This window comes from Aethalodelphis obliquidens, unplaced genomic scaffold (genome assembly GCF_003676395.1).
Source record: "Aethalodelphis obliquidens isolate GAN/ISIS:26980383/991018 unplaced genomic scaffold, ASM367639v1 scaffold89, whole genome shotgun sequence".
NCBI lineage: Eukaryota > Metazoa > Chordata > Mammalia > Artiodactyla > Delphinidae > Aethalodelphis > Aethalodelphis obliquidens.
The window spans coordinates 3,525,017-3,548,529 of NW_020838033.1; the positions used below are offsets into that span (position 1 = coordinate 3,525,017).

Here is a 23,513-nt window from a genome sequence, read left to right on the forward strand (position 1 = left end):
GGCCTCCGAGGGAAGAGCCCTCGAGCGGCCACCCAAAAAGACCCCCGCACACCGAGGGGTGAGCAGCCCACGTCGCTCCGTTGCTTCTAGCTCCCCTTCCCCTGATCTCCACCTCCAAGTTTCCTTGGGGTTGAAGAACAGTCGCAGACGAAGACCTGGGCGGAAGGGGCTGGCGAATCGGAGACCCGGGGCCGAGACCGAAGGGCAAGCAGATGGAGGGCTCAGGAGCGCCAACCGAGAGCCATAGAAAGAAAAAGGAAGAGGGAGAATGAGCGCGGAGCGAGCGAGAGAAAAGCTCCCTACCAAGCCAGGCTTTGTTCCCTGAACCTAAGACTTTACCCGGCGGCGGGCGGCGGGCGGGCCGGGAGCGAGCGAGCGGAGGCGCGCGGCCATGGCTGCCGCGGCCGGGCAGGGGGGCCGGGGAGGCGGCGCGTGAGCGGGCGGCGCGGGGCGGGCGGGCGCCCGCGATGTGCCACTCGGCACCTCCCCCGCCGGGCCCGGGCTGCGCGGCGGCCGGGCGGCCCTGGTAGCTGGGCGTGCGGCGCGGAGGGGGCGAGCCCGGCGCGCGGGTCTCATTGTTGGGGGGGGGGGCCGTCGGGGGCTGGGGGGGGGGGGCCCGGCGGGGGGGGCGGCCAGACAGAGCGAGCGAGGAGGAGGAGGAGGAGGACGCCGAGGAGGAGGAAGGAGGAGGCAAAGAAAAGAAGCGGCGGCGGCGGAGGAGGAGGAGGAGGGAGCGAGGAGGCGCGCGGCCCCCCGCTCCCTCCCTCCCCCCCTGACCCCCGACCCCCGCCGGCCGGCCCCCCGCCCCAGCCCCGGAGGGAGCTCATGGGAGTATGAAGGAGATGGTAGGAGGCTGCTGCGTATGTTCGGACGAGAGGGGCTGGGCCGAGAATCCGCTGGTCTACTGTGATGGGCACGCGTGCAGCGTGGCTGTCCACCAAGGTATGGGGGTGGCCCGCGGGGGGGCGGAGGGACCCAGGGGGCGGCGTGGGCAGGGAGCCCCCGGCCGCGCCCTCTGGAGACCTCCCGGGGCTCGGGCGCCCCTCCCCCACCCCACCTGAAGAGAAGGGAGGAGTCGGGGGGCTGCCCCCGCCCGGTCCTGGAGGACCGGGTCAGGCATTGTTTTCTTGCCTATTGTTCCAGTCCCGCGCCCCCCACCCCAAGTTGAGGGAGTTTGGGGACAGTCTAGGGGCCAATGAGTGCACTCAACGCGCCCCACACCGTCAGTGTCGGGGCTGCTTGGAGAATGTTTACCTGCGAGGTGTACCCTCCCGCCCGGTTATTTTGGTCCCGGCTCTCGGAGGGAGAGGTCAAGGGGGGGGGGTCATCCTCCCCTCCAGCTTCCGGATACTGGGAGGAGCGGAATTGGGAAGGGAGGAGAAGGGTCCCAGGGGAGAGGGGACTCCTAAAATCCTCCGGGAAAGAGTTGCGGATAGGAGAGAGGTTGCGCAGGGGGCCGGGAATAGAGAAGAGGGAGGTTTGGAGTTTCCCCCAGCAGCACATGGTTCGGGAGTTAACTCCTTGAGGAATCTTACCGAGGGCGCAGACTGGCATCTCCCGCCTGTCTGGCACAGCCAGCTGCCCCCCCCCTTCCTGGGACAGCCCTTAATCCTGTCGCTGTCGGGTCTTCCCGCCACTCTCCTATTGGTTACCTGCACTGCACCTGCTCTCGGCCTTGACTTTTGAGCTGTACCTATTATAGTTAGTGGCAGAAGATGAGCTCCCTAGACCCCCGACTTCCCCGCCTCTAACATTACTGGCCCTTTAAGAAATGCCCCCCCCCAATAACAACAAAACGCGTTTGTCTATCGTAAATGTTGTTCCGCTGATTTTCTCTTCCTGATGATGAGGACTGGTCCTGGCAGGAGCTGGGAAACAGAAAGCTGGGTACAGAAAGGGCATGAGGGGAGGATCTTCTAGAAGTTTAAGGTCAAGGACTCAGACTTCCCACCTCTGCTTGGAGGACTTGGTTGTGTGGTTGAAAGCTGGCTGCGTGCTGTTGGGCATTCCTTGTGGTCCTGCTGTCTAGTGAGTGCCCCCCAGGCTGGGAACAGCCCCCTGGCCTAGTTCCTTAGAGTCACCCCCTTCCCCCAGTTATTCTGGGAACAGCCCCTGGTGACAGATTTGTTTGGTGATTCTCCTCCCTCATCCCCAGCTTGCTATGGCATCGTCCAGGTGCCAACAGGACCCTGGTTCTGCAGGAAATGTGAATCTCAGGAGCGAGCAGCCAGGGTGGTGAGTTTGAGACTCCTCTCTCCCCTCTGTACACCTGAGCATCCCCCCCCCACTCCCCACCGAGCTAGGGGACTCTGAGGCTGAGGCTGGGGTGGGACTGTCACACAGGATTTCCTGTTTCCTGCACACCTATCACCAACCCCATCTGTCCCTCAGCTTATCCCTCACTCTGCGTCACCTCAGGCACCGGGCCTTTTATTTTTGTTTGCTTGTTTGTTTGAGCTTTTTATTATGGGAAGTTTCCAACCTGTACAAAAGTAGAGGGAATGCTCTAATGAACCTCACGTTGATGTGGATCACCCGTCTTCAACAATGATCACTCGTGGTCAATCCTGTTTTCTCTGTACCCCCACCAGTTCCTCCTTAGAAATCTTATCATTACATCCTGGGGCCCTCTGAATGTGTTCAGGGAGGGCCCAGCTCAGCAGATCCCCCACCCGCTTTGGGAAAGCCCACCTCCCAAACCCCTGTGCCCCCTTTTATTGGCAGAGGTGTGAGCTGTGCCCACACAAAGATGGGGCATTGAAGAGGACTGACAATGGAGGTGAGGGGGGTGCTGAGCCCCAGGGCTCATTTACTGAGGTCAGCAAGGCCCCTTGAGCAGGGTCTGGGAAGGCAGGAGTGGTCTGTGGGTGGGGGTGGAATGCAGAGGCTGGTTTCCTTTCCCTTCCCTGGCTGGCAGTGGAGTCTGATGGGAAGGCCATGGAGGAGGGGACCATCTGCAGTATGGGGTTGTGAGAGGTGGGGGTCTTGGGCTCGCCATCGCAGCTGAGGCCAGCCCCACACTGCCCCAGGCTGGGCCCACGTGGTGTGTGCCCTCTACATCCCTGAGGTGCAGTTTGCCAACGTGCTCACCATGGAGCCCATCGTGCTGCAGTACGTGCCTCATGATCGCTTCAACAAGGTCAGCGGCCCCTACCGTGCCCCATACCAGTCCCTTCCCTAGCCAACCATTCTTGGGTCCCTCCAGCCCTTCCTTCACCCAGTGTAATTTGATTCTGTCCAACCTACACTTTCGGGGAACTCAGGAGGAGGGTAGGCACCTTCCACTGATAGATTCACGCTCGTGCTCTGGAACTCAAGTGAAATAGTAGGCTCCCTTGCAGAAGTACTGCCTGAAGGTAGACCTTAGCGAGCAGTTCACTTATTCATTCACTGAGCACATTTTACTGAGTGCCTACTATGTGCCAAAACTGGGGCAAGATGCTAGACACACAGTGTTTAGATTGATCAAGACAGGTGTGCTCCCTGCCCCACGGAACTCACACTTCTGGGTGGGAAGACTATAGATATCAATAAACAGGCAAATAAAGTAAATGCAACTTGTGTTAAGTGCTGTAAAGAAAACAAACAAGGTACTGAAATAAAGGATACTTTGCGGGGGGGGGAGGGGCTTACTTTAGATAAAGTAGTCAAGGAAAGAGACATTTTGGTTGAGACCTGGGGGATGAGAAGGAGCCATGCTTGATGAGGGGGGAGAGTTCCAGGTACCAGGCAGAAGGAATAGCATGTGCAAAGGCCCAGAGGTGGGGATGAGCTCACCGGTGAGGAAGGCAGACACAGTCCCTGGCCTTATTGGGCTCACCGTCCAAGGACTGCACTGTCCAGTATAGTAGCCACTGGCCACATGTGGTTATGTAAATTAATTAAAATCAAATAGAATTTAAAATTCAGGTCCTCAGTCACACTAGCCACATTTCCAGTGCTCAGTAACCTTACGTGGTCTGTGACTGCTGCATCAGACAGTGCGGTAGAGAACAGTTCCATCACCACCAACAGTGCTGTTGGATAGCCCTGACTTAGGATCACGTGGAGAGGATGGAATTGAGGGGGGAGACCAAAGGATCCCTCAGGTGGGAGGGAGGAGGGCACGATTGTACTGTATCCTGCAGACATGTTACATCTGTGAGGAGCAGGGCCGGGAAAGCAAGGCAGCCTCAGGAGCTTGCATGACCTGTAACCGCCACGGATGTCGACAAGCTTTCCATGTCACCTGGTGAGAGCCCCGCCTGCCCTGCACCCACCCTGAAGGGTCCTCTAGCCAGCTGTACCAACCCCCTCCGAGCTTTGCCATGGGGGGCTGCTAAAGAGGTTCATGCTAGCTGCTGTGTCTTTGGAGATGAGGGCAGTGCTTTCCTTGGGTGGTCTTGGCTTCACCCCCGCAGGGATCTAGGAGGGTGCAGGGGAGGTGGCCGGTCTGGTTCGTGGCCACCCTTCTCAGGCTGACCTTTCTCGGTTAGTGCCCAAATGGCAGGCCTGCTGTGTGAGGAGGAAGTGCTGGAGGTCGACAATGTCAAGTACTGTGGTTATTGCAAATACCACTTCAGCAAAATGGTGAGTTTCATCTGGGCATGAATGGGTCAGTCAGCCATGGTTTAGAGGGTATGGGCTCCAGGCCAGGCCAGTGCCTGGGGCTGGGAGGACAGACGTGGAAGGAACTATGTCCCTGCCCTTGAGGAGCTCACCACTGGATGAGGAATAATTGAAGCACAGTTGAGGGGTGTGAATCAGAGCCGAACCAGGCTCCATCCAGAGGACGGAGCTCAGGCCCTGCCTGTCAGAGTCTGGGAGGCTTCAAGGAAGAGGCAGCATTTAAGCTGAGCCAACATTTGTGGGGCTCGCTGTGTCCCAGCCTCTGTACTAATCTCTTTATGTGTGTTTTTTTGTGTGATCGTCCCCCAAACCCTAAGAACTAGGTGTACTGCATTTCCCCGTTTCTATGGATGAGTAAGCTCAGACCCACTAAGATTCTGTTATTTATCTCCCAGCTGGTGTGTGGGATTCAGAACAGACAGTCTGAAGCTCCTCAGCAGCCTGCTAAGCAGAGACAGAGAGAAAGGAATCCCAGGCAGAGGGACTGGCGTGGGTAAAGTCCCGAGATGAGAAAGCATTCATAAGCGGCAGAACAGGGTGTGGGGGAGGGACAAGGCAGGAGATGAGGCGAAAAAGCCCAAGGAGGGCCAGAGCTGGACTTGCTTCTGCCCGAGGTTCAGGGGCCCAAGGAGAGGTGGGAGAAGGGGTGCTAACCCATGTTTGTGGAGAGACGTGCATTTCCAGAAGCTGTGGGGTGTCCTGGAGAGGTATGCCGTGGCCTGACTGGGAAGGCAGCTTGGACCTCACCCCCAGGCTACAGGCTTATAAGGCTGCTTGAAAGCAAGAGGGTAACACGATCAGATTTGTGTTTTAGGAAGATTACCCTGGCAGCCACTGTGAAGCCAGATTTGAAGGGCCAGGGCGCGGCTGGGAGACAGCTGTGAGAAAGGGGGGATGGAGGGATGAAGCTGGGTTCTAGAACCATTTCTAGATAGACTTGCCTACATGTCAGGGTAGCTGAGAAGGAGGAGTTGAGGGTGGCACATAGGATTCAGGCTCTCAATGCTGGGTGGATGAGGCTTGAGCACCTGAGGGCGCTGTGAACAGGTGGTGCAGTACGCTTCTGTAGGGCTAGCATATGTCCTGGTCTGCCCCGGAGAGTCCCAGTTTGTGCCTTTTGCCCTGGTGTAATTATTAATAGCTCCCCCTTTCATTTTCAGAAGTGTCCTACTTTGGATCATAAGTCATAGGGTCATCTAGGTGCAGGGTTTGATATCAACTTAAGACAACGTAGGGAGCTCGGTTTGGTTCATAGGAGGTGCCAAGTGGGGATGTTCAGATTTGGTGGCTGTGAGGCCCCCAGGCAGGGTGGTAGTGGCAGCCCCAGGTGTATAAGGCTGGGGCTGGAATCCCCGGGTGCCCATCAGGTAGGGGGCTCAAGTGTGAAGAGAACCATGAGGTGGGGAGTTCAGAGCTCAGCAGAGTAGAAGCAGTGCCCACCGCTGGGGAGGGATGGGGTCAGACGAGGCCTGAAATTAGTGCTTGCATTTGACGGTTGGGAGGTAGTGGGTGGCCTTAGAGGGAACAGCTATAAGTCTAGGACAGGTGAAGCCATTAGCCCAGGCAGTGGGGAGTCCAAGGCTCTGGCCGGGGGGAATGGCAGCACAAGTGTTGTCTGGGTTTTTCTTATGGATGTTTACTCCCCCCCCCCCGGCCTCCGCTTCTTAAGGGCAGCAGGTCCTTTGGGACAAAAGGAACCACTGTGTTTGGTGGAGGGCCAGGAACAAAGGAGAAGGGGTGATGGCTGGAGCAAAGTGTCTGGAGGAGAGGATGGGGTATGGAGTACAGGGGAGCAGGGGCTCCCATGAGGGCTGTCCTGTATGTCCTCCACCCCAGGGAAGGAGGTGGTAGTGGGCCGTGGCCCAGGGCCTGAGAGGGGCCGAGAGGGCACCGTGAGAAGAGGTGGGCGGAGAGTGAGAGGCTGCCTCCATCCGTGCGTTGCTGGGCCGAGACGCCCCACCTCTCTGGGCCTCAGTTGCTGCTGAATCTTGTGCACTGGACAAGCCAGCAGGGAAACCAGGATTCCAGTCTAGGGAATGCACTTCCATTGAGCAGAGTATCATTAAGGACACAGGGTCCTCTTAGTGACGGGCAGTGTGGGGGTGGGGGGTCCCTGATCTTCAGGAACCTTTTCCTAGGCTAGTGGGAGGAGGTTATGGCAGTTCCTCTCGGTTCTCTCCCCAGAAAACATCCCGGCACGCGAGCGGGGGAGGCAGCGGAGGAGGGGGAGGCACAGGGGCAGGCGGTAGCGGCTTTATCGCTGGCCGGAGGAGCAGGTCGGCCTCGCCGTCCACGCAGCAGGAGAAGCACCCTTCCCACCACGAGAGGGGCCAGAAGAAGGTAAAAGTCTTCTCCCTCCACCCCTCCTGCCCACTCACAAACACCTGTTTCTTTCAAGAAGCCACCCAGGTCTCCGGAAGGCCATAGGGCCTACCCCCTTCCTTCCTCTGAGGCCACTGAGGGCAGAGAGGGGACTGAGGAAGTGACATGTGAGGGTCACGGAGGGTGAGGTGAAGGCTTGGCTTCCCTGGGGCTCTTTGTATCTGTGTGGTTCCTCCGTGTCCTCCCCATGACATGACAGTGTCCCCAACATTTGCACACACGCCACAGTCTAGCCATGTGTCGGTCCAGTTTGTAAGTGCACACGCCTGCGTCCCCGCCACACGTCACGGTGTGCCCGGCCCCCGTCCCTCCGCACAGCTCGGTGTCCCGGGTGTGTGCTCACATGAGCGGTGCTCTGTGTCGCTGGCATGATAATGGGACGGGCTATTTTTAGCAGGCAGTGAGGAGGAGGGGGAAGGGCTGTCGGCTCTCAGAGGAACCTGCCTGGGCCACTCCTGTCCCGCCAAAGTCCCCCAGTCCCTCCATAGGGGGAGATGGTGCCCACAAAGCCTTGTCCTTGAAAGGACCCCACTCCCCACACGCATGTGCTGTGTTTATCCTGACCCAGACTGTTCCCCAACATCAGTTCCAGTCCCTTCTTCCTCCCCAGAGTCGAAAGGACAAAGAACGCCTTAAACAGAAGCACAAGAAGCGGCCTGAGTCACCCCCCAGCATCCTCACCCCACCTGTGGTCCCCACTGCTGACAAGGTACTGCTGCCTACACCCAGGAGGGATGGCCACCGCAGCGGGAGGGAGGCACGGGGCGAGGGGTCAGGGTGAGCACCCCTGGGAACCTCCTCAGCTTCATGTTAATATGCCTCTGCTCCCCACCCCGCCCCGCTCTACTCCTCTTCTAGCCCAGGAGGGGCCTCTGCTCCTCAGCCCAACCAGGAGAGGTAGGGGTGGGGTGGGGGGCACCACCCTGCCTGCTGGCTGCCAGATGTTCACATCTGCCTCTGTCCAGACAGAGGGCCTCGGCACTGGGCTCCTGTCTGCAGGTACGGTACTCACGGTGCTTCTCTGATTTTCTGGGGCCCATTTCCCCAAAGAGAGGCAGAGAGGACCCCTTCACTCTCATCCCTCCTCCGCATCAGGAGGCTGCCCAGAGCCTGTCGCCTAACCAAAAGCCCGCTCCATGCAGGCCGGAGGGACTGAAAGTGTGGCCCCTGATGGCTTGCGGGGCAGGCCTGTGGACCACACCCTGAAACCCTCACCGAGCCCACCTTCCCGGTAGGGGCATGGCATGTCAGGCCTGACTCCAGAAACTGGCAACATCTGGATAAGCAACCAGCAGGCCCTATCCGAGGCCAGGGAATGGCTAATCCAAGCCAGAGCAGCCCTCCCTGCCCCTCCTTCCAGCCCGTCCTCCCCATGGAAGGAGAACAGGGGCCTGGAGACGCTGCCTCCTCCTGTCACCATTACTGCCCCATTCACCTCCACTGGCCTCAGGAGGTTGGCAGAGCTCTGGGCATCTTAGCAGGAGGCTCAGGTATCAGGTTTCCAGGGTGATGTTGCTGTGGCAACTGTCCCAGTAACCCTCTCCCCTCCCTGCTGCCCAGGGCTCACCTGGAAAAGCTTGATGTCTGCGCCCTCTGGTCTTTCCCTGGGGTTTGCAGGCAGGGGGAAAGAGAGGGCCAGAGATCTAGGAGTTATCCCAGTGGCTGGGCATCCCTTTGGATGTGTTGGAGCATTCTGCCCATCCCCCTCCACCCACCCCAGCATTTCAGCCACCCCTCCCCCTGGGCCCTCTCCTCCCTTGCTCTCATAACCACATCTGGCTCCCTTCAGAACTCCAGCTGTTGAAAAGAACAAAGAAAAAGACAAGGGACTAGGGCTCCGCCCAGGAAGGGGCAGCACGGGGTGGCTCTCATTCTCCCATCCATCCTCCCTCTGGCATTTGTTCATTTACTGAATACCTGGTCTCCACCAGGAGGAAAAGCCATCCCTGGTAGTAATACAAAGCCCTAACTCACTCACCACATGCCAGGCTCCCTTCTGGAACAGGGGGATGGAGGGGATGCCTGGGGGATTTGCTCATTTAATCCTCAAAATAATCCAATGAAGTAGGTATTTTATTAACCCCATTTAATAAATGAAGAAACTGAGGCACAGAGAAGTTAAGTCATTTGCCTAAAAGCACACAGCTAGGGAGTGGTGGAGTCAAGATTTGAACCCGGGCAGTCGGGCTTGAAGGCCTGTTCTCTTAACCACCACAGGACACTGTCTCTGCAGTGTATCTCTAGCAGCCATGCCATCAGAATCATCCTCATTACTGACCCCATACTATGTGTCTGGCATTGTGGTCCTCATAATTCTCCAAATAGGCATAATTAGCCCCATAAGGACACTGAAGCTCGGTGAGGTTGAGAGACCACACAACATAACACGGTGGTAACCGGCAGAACCCACCAGGCTAACAGACCCCAGAGACCCCGCTCTTCCAGCCACTGCTGCCACCCTCAGACGTGGGGGACCGTATCTTGCAGTACAGTGTGGCACCTGATGGCTGACGTGGGTGGGTACACGATACCCGGAAATAAGAGGACAGAAAGATTTGTTCCACCCCAGGTAGCTATAGGGTGACTTCACAGAAGAGGGGGCTCTCGAGCTGGATTTGGAAGAAGATGTTTCCCGGGAAGAGGAAGGCTAGGCTCTCCGGGCAGAGGGCTGGGCATGGAAGCTCAGGTTGTCTAGGAAGGGCATGGAGTGGCCGGGGAGCAGGCTGTCGGCCAGGTGGCTGCTTCTGGGGGTGAGCATGGAGGGAGTGGTGGGGACTGGAGGGCCCAGGAATGAGGCCATTCTCCTTGAAGTTCCTCTTCCCTGCGTACACCAGTTCCCAACACAAGTCCAGCCCTTTAGGCCTAAGTATTTCTTTTTTTTTTTTCTTTTTTTGCGGTACGCGGGCCTCTCACTGTTGTGGCCTCTCCCGTTGCGGAGCACAGGCTCCGGACGCGTAGGCTCAGCGGCCATGGCTCACGGGCCCAGCCGCTCCACGGCATGTGGGATCCTCCCGGACCGGGGCACGAACCCGTGTCCCCTGCATCGGCAGGTGGACTCTCAACCACTGCGCCACCAGGGAAGCCCCTAAGTATTTCTTAAATGAGTGACTAAGAAGATACGTGCATCAGTACAGACTCTGAGACTGTTTTCATCTCTCGCCTGCCCGAGGTGAAGGACAGACAGTTTCTTGGGTTCAGAGCTCCCAACTCTTCACACCCAGAAATTACAGAGCTGCCCCCCATCTCCCCGGTCTAGGAGCTCCTGCCACTATCCCCTTGCCCGAAAATCCTTTCTGAAGCTAACTCTGGGTTCCCCCAGTAGAGCCCTAGGTCCTGTGTCCTGCTCCGCTCCCAAGTCAGGGTGAGCCCAGACCCTGGGGGCCGGCCTCGAGCCTTCCTCTCCTCCTTCCCTCAGGTCTCCTCCTCAGCTTCCTCCTCCTCCCACCACGAGGCCAGCACTCAGGAGACTTCTGAAAGCAGCAGGGACTCAAAGGGGAAAAAGTCTTCCAGCCATGGCCTGAGTCACAAGGGGAAGAAGCTGAGCAGTGGGAAAGGTGTGAGCAGCTTTACCTCCGCCTCCTCCTCTTCTTCCTCCTCCTCTTCCTCCTCCTCTGGGGGGCCCTTCCAGCCTGCAGGTGAGTGTGGGCGTCCCGGAGGAGGCTGGGAGCGGGACAGTCTTTGGCCCTGAGCTTTTCTACCAAGGGCCTTTTTATGTTGGTTTGCGTCTCATTTGCTTCCTAAAGTGGTTGGGGTCGGGGGGATCCCCACCAAGTGACTCCCATCCACACCCTCCCCTCAGCCCTCTCCTCTCGAGGTGGAACTCCCCTCCGGTCTCCCTCAGGGCCCACCTCTCCAACCCCCATAACCATATTCATTATCCCCTGCACTTACGCTGTCAGGTACCACGTTTAAAGCACCAACTCTAATCTCCTGTAATCTCTGTAGTCATCGAGTGAGCTCACTAGGGTGGGAGTTATTCTCCTCCTACTTTATCACAGGTGGGAAAGCTGGAGGGCGGGGACACTCGTCCCAGGACACAGACACAGTGGCCGAGCTGGGACAGGAAACTCAGCTTCCCCATCCCCTGACCAGAGTTCTCTCTACTAGTGCACACTGAGTGGGAGGGAGGCAGGGGATCTGGGGTCCAGCTGTAATTCCGTTTCCCCCTCTGCAGTTTCGTCCCTGCAGAGCTCCCCTGACTTCTCTGCATTCCCCAAGTTGGAGCAGCCAGAGGAGGACAAGTACTCCAAGCCCGCAGCGCGCCCCCCTTCAGCTCCTCCCTCTCCCTCAGCCCCCGAGCCCCCCAAGGCTGACCTCTTTGAGCAGAAGGTGGTCTTCTCTGGCTTTGGGCCCATCATGCGCTTCTCCACCACCACCTCCAGCTCGGGCCGGGCCCGGGCCCCGTCCCCTGGGGACTATAAGTCACCCCACGTCTCGGGGTCCGGGACCTCAGCAGGCACCCACAAGCGGATGCCCACACTGAGCGCCGCCCCTGTGCCTGTTGAGGAGGCCCCTGAGACAGGCCTGAAGGAGAAGAAGCACAAAGCCAGCAAGAGGAGCCGACACGGGCCAGGCCGTCCCAAGGGCAGCCGCAACAAGGAGGGCACCGGGGGCCCGGCCCTTCCCTCCCTGCCCGGTGCCCAGCTGGCTGGCTTTACCGCCACTGCTGCCTCACCCTTCTCCGGAGGTTCCCTTGTCAGCTCTGGCCTGGGTGGTCTGGCCTCCCGTACCTTTGGGCCTTCCGGGAGCCTGCCCAGCCTGAGCCTGGAGTCCCCACTGCTGGGGGCAGGTTAGTGACCCTTGGGGATGGAGGGTATCTCAGGGCCCAGCCAGTCTAGTGAGGGGACAGAGGCACAAACATGCAGTTAGAAGGAAATGCGATAGAAACTGCTCCAGAAGACAAAGGATGCAGGTGACAGTCACCTCTGAGACACTCCCCCATACCCATTTTCTGCATGGTTGTAGCGGGAGAGATTGCCAACAGGACTTAACCAAGTTTGGGTTGGGGGATTAGAAAAACTGGGAATTCTCCAGGTTTAGCAGGGCAGTGGAATAAGCAGGCATGGCAAGCAGATGTCACCCAAGCAAGAAGTGACATCTTTGCAGCAAGAGGGTGAGACTGGTGTGTGGCCAGATCCAGGGGAGTGTTCTCCTTGGGGAGAGGCTGCTCTAGCCACCTGACTAAGGTGGGGCGTGGGGGAGGGGTGACTCTAAGCTTCCCTCTGTGTCTGTCTTGTGCCTGTAGGCATCTACACCAGTAATAAGGACCCCATCTCCCACGGTGGTGGAATGCTGCGGGCTGTCTGCAGCACCCCCCTCTCCTCCAGCCTTCTGGGGCCCCCAGGGACCTCGGCCTTGCCCCGCCTCAGCCGCTCCCCATTCACCAGCACCCTCCCTTCCTCCTCTGCTTCTATCTCCACCACTCAGGTGAGGCCTTACTCCTGGGCTCCGCCATCCCTGGGCAGGTGGGGGACAGCCTGCTGAGGACCCCAGCTTCCCATGGGAATTTGAGAGATTGGGCTTGCTCACCACCAGAACTTCTCCCTCTCTCTGGTCCTCTCTCCTCCCCAGCACGCCTGGTCCCCTCCACCCCGGTGCACACAGTTGTGCTCTAGATCCAAGAATAACCACCAGGCTGGACTCTACCTCCTTTCCCTCAGGTGTTTTCTCTGGCTGGCTCCACCTTTAGTCTCCCTTCTACCCACATCTTTGGAACCCCCATGGGTGCCGTTAACCCCCTCCTCACCCAAGCCGAGAGCAGCCACACAGGTATGTGAGTCTCTGACCCCATTCCCCTTTCTTCCCAAAGGCCTGAGGGGCCCCTGTCACCTGCTTGTCACCCCAGAAAGGATGGGAGGGCTTTCTGGCTGCCCGCACCCTCTGGCCATTGCCCACCCTGCAAAAAAACATTCCACACACGACAAACCTACACTTTCACATTAAAACCCCCGTGAGGAGGCGGGACAGGACAGGGCAGAATAAATACTGCTCCATCTCACAAAACAAAAAGGCAGAGAGATGAATGACTTGCTCAAGGCAGTTGGGGTAGGGAAAGGCAGCGCAGCAGCTGAAATTCTGGTACCCTGGCTCCAAGCCTCGTTCTCCTACCGGTGTAGCCTAGCTCCCTGCTGGCCTCTTAGTGAGTTCTTGGGATCAGAGTTTACAGAGATCCCACCAGCTGGACAGCAGCCTCTCTGGGTATTTAGGAGTTAAGGGGGCGGATCACAAGTGCCCCTCCCCCTCCCTGGAGAGTCAACCCAGCCCCAGAGAGCTGATTGGTGCAGCGGTACCACCTGGCCGGCTGGAGGGCGGGGCTTACCAGTTCAGGTAAGCCTTAAGGGGGCCAATCTGATTCCAGAATTAAGAACCCTACAGAGTAGGTGACTGTATTTTGCCAAAACGCAAAGTGGAATTCAGTGGCCCAACAGAGGGTTTTGACGTCTAATGTTTTAGTTTATTAATATAAAGGTCATATAAAACTGATTATAATAGCTACAGTAATTAAGGCCTTGCTGCATGCCAGCTAAGCCGTTCAGATTAACGCTTCACATTTACTACCTCATTTTAATCCTCGTAACAATCACTTCAGAGAGGTTAGTTTCAAGCCCACGGTCACACAGCAAGTAAGTATCATATCCAAGTTCAACTCAGGACTGTGTAGGCCCCAAGTTTCTATGACTCTGAAGTTGTAAGTTTTCCAGGAAAAAAATTAGGAGGTGGATCTGAAAGTAGCCAGGCTGCAGGAGCCTTTCTGCCTAGAGAAGGAGGAAGGGACGAGATCTCATGGCTTTGCCTCCCACGGCGCTGGGTTTCCAAGCCAGGGCTCCCAGCGCCTTAAGAACTAGAACTGGCTATCTGGGGTTGGGAGATCCTGGGGAAAGGGGTCTGCGGTACGTTCCCAGATCCCGCACCCACTTCCCAGGCGGGGACTGTGAGGCCGACGGCACCTCTTCCTCGCTGATCCCTGCCCTCCTTCTCCTTCCAAGAGCCAGACCTGGAGGACTGCAGCTTCCGATGTCGGGGGACCTCCCCCCAGGAGAGTCTGTCTTCCATGTGAGGGAGAGAGTGGCGGCTTGGGGGAGGGGCTGGGAGCGGGGTGGAGGGACTGTCAGGGAGGAGAGAGCGGAGAGGCGGGCGCGGGGAAGAGGTTGGGATCCAGAGGGGATGACTGAAACCCCTAAGGCGGGAGGAGGAGGGCAGGGAGACAGGAGTGGGGGAGTGAGGTAAGCCTGAGCTCGGTTTTCCCTTCTGACCCCAGGTCCCCAATCAGCAGTCTCCCAGCACTCTTCGACCAGACAGCACCCTGCGGGGGCGGCCAGTTGGACCCAGCGGCCCCCGGAACGACCAACATGGAGCAGCTGCTGGAGAAGCAGGGCGATGGCGAGGCCGGAGTCAACAGTGAGAAGGGGTGACGTCGGGCTGGGTGACCTGTCCTAGGACACCCCCAGACTCGGTCACCTTTCTCTCCCAGGTCCCCAAACGTCTTTACGGTTCCGCCTGCGGCTCCGCCCCTGCCTTAACTCTGGCCAACCGCTGGCCTTGCCTTTAACCCTCGCTGGGTCCTGCTCCTGGGCCCGCCCCCTCTTCGCAGGGCTTTTGGCGCTCACGACCTCCTGGCCCTTATTTTACTAAGCCCCAACTTCCGCCCGCCCCTTCCCTCCCAAGCACTTGGACTCCACCCCAAGCCTCAGGCCCCACCCGTGGTCCTCACACCTCTAGCTCCCCAGGACTCACCTGAGTCCCTCGCTAGCCGGCGCCTTCTCTGCTAGATCTCAGTCCTATTTCCTCTGTCAGGCCCCGCCCCTCCAGGCCCCGCCCCCGGTCACCTGGCCCCGCCCCCAGCCTTTCCAGGCCCGCGGGGCTCAGGCGCTCTCGCCTTCTGTCTGCAGTCGTGGAGATGCTGAAGGCGCTGCATGCACTGCAGAAGGAAAACCAGAGGCTTCAGGAGCAGATCCTGAGCCTTACGGCTAAGAAAGAGCGACTGCAGATTCTCAACGTGCAACTCTCTGTGCCCTTCGCCGCCCTGCCTGCCGCCCTGCCTGCCACCAACGGCCCTGTCCCTGGGCCCTATGGCCTGCCTCCCCAAGGTAAGGGGAATCCCACCCAGCCCGGGGATGGGGGCTTCTGCTGTGCGGTCGGAACTGGCCCTGACTTCAGCCCCTGACCTCCTTCCGTGATCTCCCTCCCTCAGCCGGCAGCAGCGATTCCTTGAGCACCAGCAAGAGCCCTCCGGGGAAGAACAGTCTGGGCCTGGACAACTCGCTGTCCACGTCTTCCGAGGTGGGCGCCACGGGGAGGGGCACCAGGGACGGGCAGGAGTGGGGAGGTGCAAGGGCCTTCTAGTTGCATCTCTACCTTGCGGCTATTGGAGGCTGGACAATGGAGTGATTGGCTGAGTAATTGGTTGACTGACCCATTCATTCTTTCATTAAATAAGTAATCATTATGAGGTGCCTACTTAGCTCCAGGCATTGGCTAAGCAATGAGTGAGCAAATCGGACAGTCTTGCTCCTGGAGACAGGCTCAATCCAAGAAAATCAATAATTACAAATCAGGAAAATTACTAAGATGGAAATAATTTGAGGGCTATGAGAAAGAATGGAGGGTGGGGTTCTTCTCTGAATATAAGGTGGTTAGGGAAGGCCTCTTTGAGAAGTGTTTGTGAAGAGTTTATTATAGTTTGTTGTAGCTGCACACAAAATAATCCCCGTGTAATTGCTGGCGGTTGGGGGAGCCGTTGCTATTGTTATATTGTGGTTGTTTCTGGAAATCAAACAAAGTGGGTTCTTGTTCTCCCTGCTACTTTCTAAATGTGTGACTTGGGCAACAATAGTCATAATAGTAACCGACATTAATTGCATACTTGCCCTTTGTCACGTCTTGTGCTGAGACTTTTAAAGGGTGTGTGTGTTTTGTCTTCACAATAGTTTTATGGAATAGGTTCTCCTCTTACCCCCGTGTTATGAGTGAGGAAACTAAAACAGAGAAGCCACTCAAGCCATTAAATTGTGGACATGGGATTTGAGCCTGAATCTTTCACTCCAGCTGCCTGCAGAGTTGTTTAGCCTGTTTAAGAACCAGTGGTTTCACCCATAAAAAGGCAGTAACGAGTTAGTACAGGTCAGGCACTGAACCCTGGGTCTGGTTCACCAGGTGGTCACTACCGTCATCACTGTTCAGTGTTAAACAAGCATCGTGAGGGATGCTGGGCCCCTAGGAAGTGACTTGTGAAGACTGTTTGGATTCTTATCCTTTATCCCGGGCCTTGCTTCTTCCTGGGTGGCTCTGCCTGGGGGAAGGGGGGGGTGGCTGTGCTCTGTGAGGATGCTGGTGGGTGCCGGGCCGGGGGGCCAGAAAGGTCATGCTGGCCCCCTGCCCCTCTGACCCCTCCCTTCCCCCTCCCTCCCCAGGACCCACACTCAGGCTGCCCAAGCCGCAGCAGCTCGTCGCTGTCCTTCCACAGCACGCCCCCACCGCTGCCCCTGCTCCAGCAGAGCCCTGCTACTCTGCCCCTGGCCCTGCCTGGGGGCCCTGCCCCGCTCCCGCCCCAGCCACAGAATGGGCTAGGCCGGGCACCCGGGGCAGCGGGGCTGGGGGCTATGCCCCTGGCTGAGGGGCTGCTGGGGGGGCTGGCGGGCAGCGGGGCCCTGCCCCTCAATGGGCTCCTGGGGGGGTTGAATGGGGCTGCCGCCCCCAACCCCGCGGGCTTGAGCCAGGCTGGCGGGGCCCCTGCGCTGCAGCTGCCAGGTTGTCTCAACAGGTGAGGGAGAGCTCAGTCTGGGGAAGGGAAGGGGGAGGCTGGCTCTGGGAGGGAATCCCCCCAAACACCCACAGTTCCTCAGAAGGAAAGCTGTCCTCTGATCTTACAGGGTCTAGAATCTAGTCACCCCAGGTTCTCCTTAGATGTTAGATGTGAGTGCCCTCCAGATGGTAGCTCTCCGTGGACAAAGTCGTCTGTTTATGCCTTGTACCCTAGCTAGCCTAGGTTTTCCTTCTGGGAAAGTTCTTCCCTCTGATGTGCCTCCCTCCCACTGTCCTCTCTGAGCTCAGTCCGTTTCGCTCTAGTCCTCTAATATCTCACATCCCTGCCTCTCCCCACCTGGGTCTGAGGGAGTCTGGGAAGTTAGGGGAGCAGGCGAGGAGGGTTCCGCTGTCCCTTCCCATGGTCTGTGATTTGTCCCCCTGCCTCAGCCTCACCGAGCAGCAGCGACACCTCCTGCAGCAGCAAGAGCAGCAGCTCCAGCAGCTCCAGCAGCTCCTGGCGTCCCCACAGCTGACCCCGGTAATGCCCCTCCCTTCCTGGGCCACCTCCCCTCCCCCAGCTCTGCTGGAAGGGCCCTCTCAGAGGGTCTGGGCCAGCCCAGGGAGGGCAGCCCCAGGCTGGGTGGAGGTTGCCCCTAAGGGTCATGTGGGGTCAGAGGGCATAAGTGTTCCTCTCGGGGGGGGCCCCTGGGCACTGGGGAAGGGATGCTGTAGTGGCCCCAGATCACATCCTAGCGAGAGGTTCTGGAGGGTGGTGAGTCCTCAGTTACTGAGCATTTCCAATTCCAGCCCCAAGGCTCTTCAGTGGGGAACTTCGGGGTCTGCGTAGAGCGGTGGCCAAGCGGGTGACAGACACCGCTTCAACCAGAGCAGCCCCTTTTGGGTCTTTCTTGTGTGTTGAGTTCTGCTGAAAATTCCTTTGGAGGAAAGGAATTCTTCTTTTTAAAAAGGAGGGAGTTGAAAAAATAGAAAAATATTCATTTTCATATAAAGAAATATGAGAAAGATACGTAAGAAACCAATTCAATTGGTTATCTACAGAGGCCAGATGGCAGCAGGGGTAAAAGCAAGATTTCTGAAGATAAGCCTTAATAAATCACTTTGGGTTTTGGAACACTGAAAATGCTTTGCCTATTCGAAGCAAAAATAAATGACTCTTAAGGGAAAAAACAAATGAAAAAGAGGGGAGTTGAAAACTATTGACCTCATTCAGTGTTTCTCAACTTGGGGTCATACCATCCCTGGGGACATTTGTGGTTGTCATAGCAACTGAGGAATTGATTTAGTGAGGGGGGGGTGGGGCCAGGGATGTTAAACCCCCTGCACTTGGCCCCGGCTGTGCCAAGTGCTGACGGTGTGCAACCACTTTCTGGTCTGGGTGGGGAGACTGAGGCCCAGAGGAGGGAGTTAGACAGAACCTTGAGTGTCTCCCAGGTCTTTTGCCTCATGGTCCTAGTGTGATAGGATGGTGCTCAGGCCAGTGAGAGCAAGATGACCCTGGGGACCACTGGCCAGTAAGCAATCTGGGCCCCTTGCAGGAACACCAGACTGTTGTCTACCAGATGATCCAGCAGATCCAGCAGAAGCGGGAGCTGCAGCGGCTGCAGATGGCCGGGGGCTCCCAGTTGCCCATGGCCAGCCTGCTGGCCGGGAGCTCCACCCCGCTGCTGTCCGCGGGCACTCCTGGCCTGCTGCCCACAGCATCTGCCCCACCTCTGCTGCCCGCCGGAGCCCTGGTGGCTCCCTCGCTCGGCAACAACACAAGTCTCATGGCCGCAGCAGCTGCGGCCGCAGCAGTAGCAGCAGCAGGCGGACCTCCAGTCCTCACTGCCCAGACCAACCCCTTCCTCAGCCTGTCGGGGGCGGATGGCAGTGGCAGTGGCCCCAAAGGAGGGGTAAGTAAGGGGTCCGGCTTGGGGGAGGGGCCGGGAGTGGGGCAGAGGGACCGTCCTGTCTCCCTTCTGGATGGGCAGCGAGGGAGCATTAGAAGGTACATCATCAGATGCATCATCAGAAGGAGGAAGGAAGCGACCCCTAGGGCAGCAGAGTGCCCTGCTCTAGACCCCAGGGCCTCTGCCAGCACATGGGTGCCCTCCTGCAGATCTAAGAAAGATACACTTTGCACATGGGCTAATAGCGAAAGGACCAATTAGAAAACGGCGTTCCTCTGGGGAGACCCATTAGGAAAGGCTGTTTCCTCTCTGATTGGACCATTTAGAAGAAGATGATGCTCTGGGTGGGCCATTTCAAGAAAGGCCCTCCCTTCTCCTTCTGAGGGCAAAGGGCCTCAGCTGGCACGTGCCTGCTTAGCTGGGTGCCCTATGCAGGGCAACGCCCCTAAACACACACACACACAAGGTGACCCTGGTGTGCAGCCGCCAAAGCCCAGACCCTTACTGCACCCAACGTCAGCTTTCTTGACCCAGGAAGCTATTCTCAACTGGGTGTTAGGACCCAGACACCTCCCAAAGCCCCAGTCTTCCTTTCTCTTTTTCCAGACTGCTGACAAAGGAGCCTCAGCCAACCAGGAAAAAGGCTAAAGCCACCCAGGCTCCTGCTGACCCCCAAGTGGAGGGGCAGATCCTGGTCTGAGGGGTCCCAGCCTGGAGCAGGCACCTGCACCCAGACACTGGAGAGCCCCGGCCCAGAGCATGTGCTGAGGCCCGGGGAGTGTGGGGCGCTCCTGGTGCCGAGGACTGAGACCGAGAGGGGAGCCCCTTCCATCTGGCCCCCCTCCCCCTCTGCACTGGCCCCTTTGTGAGGGGCTCAGAAGGAGGACAGGCTCCAAGCCCGCCTAGGAGCCCCCACTCTCAGCGAATGTTTTGAGGTTCCCCAGAGAGCAAAGTGGGCCATGGCATAAGTGGGGGGTTGGTTGAACCCACCACGTAAAATGGATTAGCACTTGAGTGGGATAAGTGGGGGGCTAGGCCCTGGGCCTGCCCCTGCGCAGAAGTCTTTTATGGAAGAAGGGGTGGCCCTACTTGACCTGCAGTTTCTTCCCAACTTGGGCAGATGGCAAGAGGGCTTCCTTGGACTGTTTCTCGCTGGGCCCCTTCCCCTGCCCCCGACAAGGGTCACAAGCTGAGCTTGTAAAAGCCCACAGACTGGGGGGCCGAAGAGGGGGTAGGATGGCATCAAATTTGGCCAAGCCTCCCTACCTCTGGGGGGTGGGCCCCAGTGATGGGCTGGGGGAAGGCAGGGGGTGGGTGGCCCAGCCCCCTCGATCCCCTGCCCCTTGTTTGCACTATTGGATTTAGGAGTGCCGAGGGTGGGGAGATGGAGCTGCCTGACTCAGAGAGCGTGTATGCGTGTGCGTGTGTCTGTCCGTCTGTCTGTCTGTCTGTCTACCGCTGGAGCCCGGGCAGCTGAGGGCAGGGATAGGAGCAGTGCTCTGACGAGGCCGTATCAGAGGGGCGCTCCCAGCTCTTGTTCGCACCCTCTCACCTCACCAACTTTGGTCTCTCTCTGGGGCCTGAATGGTTAACAAAAACCAGAACCGTACTCCAATACTGGAGAGTAACTGGGGGCTGGGGGCTTTGAATCAGGGTAATATCCTGCCTTTCCTCCCCCAGACTCTACATGGTCTCAGTGCCCCCTCAGCGCTCCCCTTCCCCCACTGATACTTGGTCCTGCTTCCCTGGCAAAGGGGAGCCCCAGGGATTGGGGGATGAGGCAAGGGGGGTAAAGTGCCACTTCTTTTAGTGAAACCTTCCTCCCAGGATTAGCCAGCCTGCCTTCCCGCACCCCACCCCCACCCACCAGGGGAGACTTAAGCTTATGCTGACCTACAACTGTCCCTTCACCCACCAGCTATTTCCCCAGGGTGTAGTGGGCAATTCTCACCTTAAAGAGTCCCCACCGGCCCAGAGCCTTTGGTGGCCAAGGTTGAGGGCCGGTGGGACAGCCAGGAGAGGGGCGAGGTTGAAGCCTGTGTCTGTGTCGGGTGCACTGGGGTCGGAGCCAGGAGGAGCGTGGCCAGCTTCCCTGATGACCACGTCTAGTCAGTCTCTTTGCATGTGTGGATTTGTGTGTGTGTGTGTTTCTGTTTGGGTTTTTGTTGTTGTTGGTTTTGTTTTGTTTTTTAAATAAAGAAAAGAAGATGTGTATATTTTTGGCAATGACAGAAACGTAGTGCAGATATATTTTTGCCTGTGCTGCTCAACTGGTTTTTTTCTGATACTGAAAATAATATTAATATTCCTGTTGATAAGACTTTGTAAGATGTTAGGGAGCTGATAATGGAGGGGTGGGTGGGATCCTTCAGAGGCAATTTCTTAGGCACTTGCAAGGGCTTGGGGGGGGAGGGGGGAGGCAGTTGTGATGACCTCAGAAATACTTACTTTTTATTAACGCTAAATATCAGTTAGAAAGAAATGATAGAATTCAGCATTTTATTCATCTTCATCTATTAAGCTGTCTAACTCCCTGCCCCCAAACCACTGAAAAGAAAAATAACCTTCAGAGATTCTTAGAAGAGTTGCTCATTCACACCCACACCGTTGCCCAAGGCCGGCCCACTTACAGCCAAAGTCAGCTTCTGTTCTGGACAGTGAGGGAAGTCAATCCACCCCAAGGCCGCTGTGGCAGAGAGTGAGAGGTCCAAATGACTTAGTGCACTGGAACCAAGACCTCCCCTTCCCTCCAGCACCCGAGAGTCTGGGGTTCTCATCTCCAAGAGTCTCTGTTTTCTGACTTTCCCCAGGCTGGGGTGCAGTGGCAGGTAGGCAGGTTAGATTTGAAGAAGGGACCCAGGCTGGGTATGGATTGGTGCTGTGCCTCAATTCGGGGCAGGGGGACAGGAGAGCGGTGGTGCATTTCCTCTTTCGAGGGAGCTTTATAATAGGAAAGGTGTGGAGCGCTTCAGGACGGAGTGGGGTCCCAGTGCAAGGGGTATGGCTACCGAGACACCACCCCCCCCGCGCCCCTGCTCCCAGCCTCAGTCCCTTTTTCTAGGATGAATTTGGATGGGGAGTAGAAAGGGATGCAGATTTATATATGGCTCTGTCTAGGGGAGGGAAGGATGTGGTTTGCAGGGCGGAAGTGGAGTTTGAAAATGCAGAGTGGCGCTTAGTACGTCATCCCCCTCAGCGCAGAGGTGTGATTGCAGTGTGCATGCAGAGCCGCTGTCTGGCCTTGAGGTCACAACTAGTGCACGAATGTCAGAGCTGGAAGGGACCTGTCTTTAGGTGTCTTTTGAGCCAGCTCCTTGCTTCACAGGTGATAGCTCCAAGCCTAGCGGGGCAGGGGCTCAGGGGCAGAGCCAGGACCAGCCCTCAGGACCTTGGCCTCCCGGTCCTCGGCTCTCCTGTCCCACTGCGCTGCCTCCTTGTGGCTGTCCGTCTGTCCCTGTGTGTGTGACGTGTGGTGTGAGTGCAGGGCTGTGCCGGGGTGGGGGGTATCTGTGAAGCACTGACTGTCTTAGCTCAGAGCTGATGGATCCTCTCCAGAGACAATGACACTTTAAAGGTTGCCTTTTCTTCTCTAAGTTTTTCCGATTTGTTTATGAGTTTTTCCCCTCAGACTCCTAGGTCTTTTGCTGCCTCCAGGCGCCCTTCCCTTGAGGCCGATGAGAGCACCCCTGCCCACTCCTGTCCTGACTTCTAGGGAAGTACTCCTAGGAAGGGAGCCAGAGCCTGGGAAAGAGAAAGAGCCAGCTCTGAGAAAGGGTGACCTTCTCCACACTGCCCTTTCCCAAACTGGAAATGCAGACAAGTTTTCAAAGGCACAGGCTCCCCCTGCCAGCTTCCAGCATCTTCCTTGGTATGTGGTGGGCCGGAGTTAAGGGTAGGCAGCCTGCTTCCAGTTCTCCTTTATCCCAATTTATTTCCTGGGGAGAGGTGCCTGGAGGGATTAAGGTCACTTCAGTTGGGAATTTGCAGGAAAGCGGGGCATAGTACCCTGGCTCCCTCCGGTCACATCAAACCAGATTAAAAGTGTGTCTGGCTCCCAACCACTTTGACTTGATCTACTGAAAAGTTGGGGACTGAGGGCGTGCCTTCATTGCCCTTTGGTCACGTCCTTCAGCCCAACTTGGGACTTAGGTGGTGGGACTGGAGACCCAAACCCTGGCTCCTCGCCTGTCCCCCCCTTTCCGCCCCAGCCTGTCTCAATGTAGTAGACCCTTCCTAGGGGAGCAGGGAGGGGAAGCTACAGTTTGCAAACCCAGGGGCTCCTTTTTAATTCTTTCTAAAGCCTCCTTTATATCCTCAACCCAAAAGGCAATGCCCCTACCCCGTCACCTCCAAGCCTGGAATTGTGCATAACTCGGATCTTGTATCTTTGTATAACGGATGTTATTTGTACGAAGGGCAGTTCGTAAACAGCACTTGTTCTTTTAATAAAAGAATGTTTTACAAAAAAAAAAAAAAATCCAAAGAGACCCTGCTTTGTCTGGCTTTACTGAAGGGAAAGGGAGAGGGAGTGCCATCCGTGGGAGCCTTGGGAAGGGATCGGGGGTCGGGGGATGGTCAATGAACATTTCTTTAAGCACCTGGAATAGTAGTTCACAGACCAAAATGCACAACGTACCCGAAATACCCCGCATATTGAAAACGCAGATACCTGTGCCCCACCCATAAGAATGTAATGTGTAGGCCTGGGCCAGGCGCGAATCCGATAAAACAAGCTCCCGAGGCGACGAGATGTGTCCGCACCGCGCTTCTAGAAGCACTGCCCTAAGGCTCCGCAAGAGAAAACGGTTCCGGTCAGGGTCCCCGCTCGCAAGTGGGGGGCCCGGGAGGCGCAGGCAAGGAAATGAGCGG

The 23,513-nt window shown here is 57.4% G+C and overlaps 1 protein-coding gene across 4 annotated transcripts; it reads left to right on the forward strand.

Moving 5' to 3' along the window:
- Positions 1-713: 713 nt before the first annotated feature.
- On the forward strand, positions 714-23,105 carry MLLT6 (MLLT6, PHD finger containing). 4 transcript variants are annotated; one of them, XM_027094709.1, is made up of 20 exons: positions 714-942; positions 2,156-2,235; positions 2,725-2,779; positions 3,030-3,139; positions 4,128-4,231; positions 4,476-4,569; positions 6,793-6,948; positions 7,601-7,699; positions 10,406-10,625; positions 11,165-11,779; positions 12,236-12,417; positions 12,651-12,759; positions 13,977-14,043; positions 14,249-14,388; positions 14,880-15,077; positions 15,182-15,270; positions 16,401-16,750; positions 17,182-17,272; positions 18,291-18,647; positions 19,251-23,105. In XM_027094709.1, the coding sequence occupies exons 1-20, from the start codon at positions 834-836 to the stop codon at positions 19,290-19,292; spliced, it is 3,267 nt and encodes a 1,088-aa protein (XP_026950510.1). In that variant the 5' UTR covers positions 714-833; the 3' UTR covers positions 19,293-23,105. The 4 variants fall into 4 exon arrangements, with proteins under 4 accessions (XP_026950510.1, XP_026950512.1, XP_026950511.1 ...); XM_027094711.1 differs by having other exon boundaries at positions 10,406-10,544; XM_027094710.1 differs by having other exon boundaries at positions 6,796-6,948.
- The last annotated feature ends 408 nt before the right edge of the window (positions 23,106-23,513 follow it).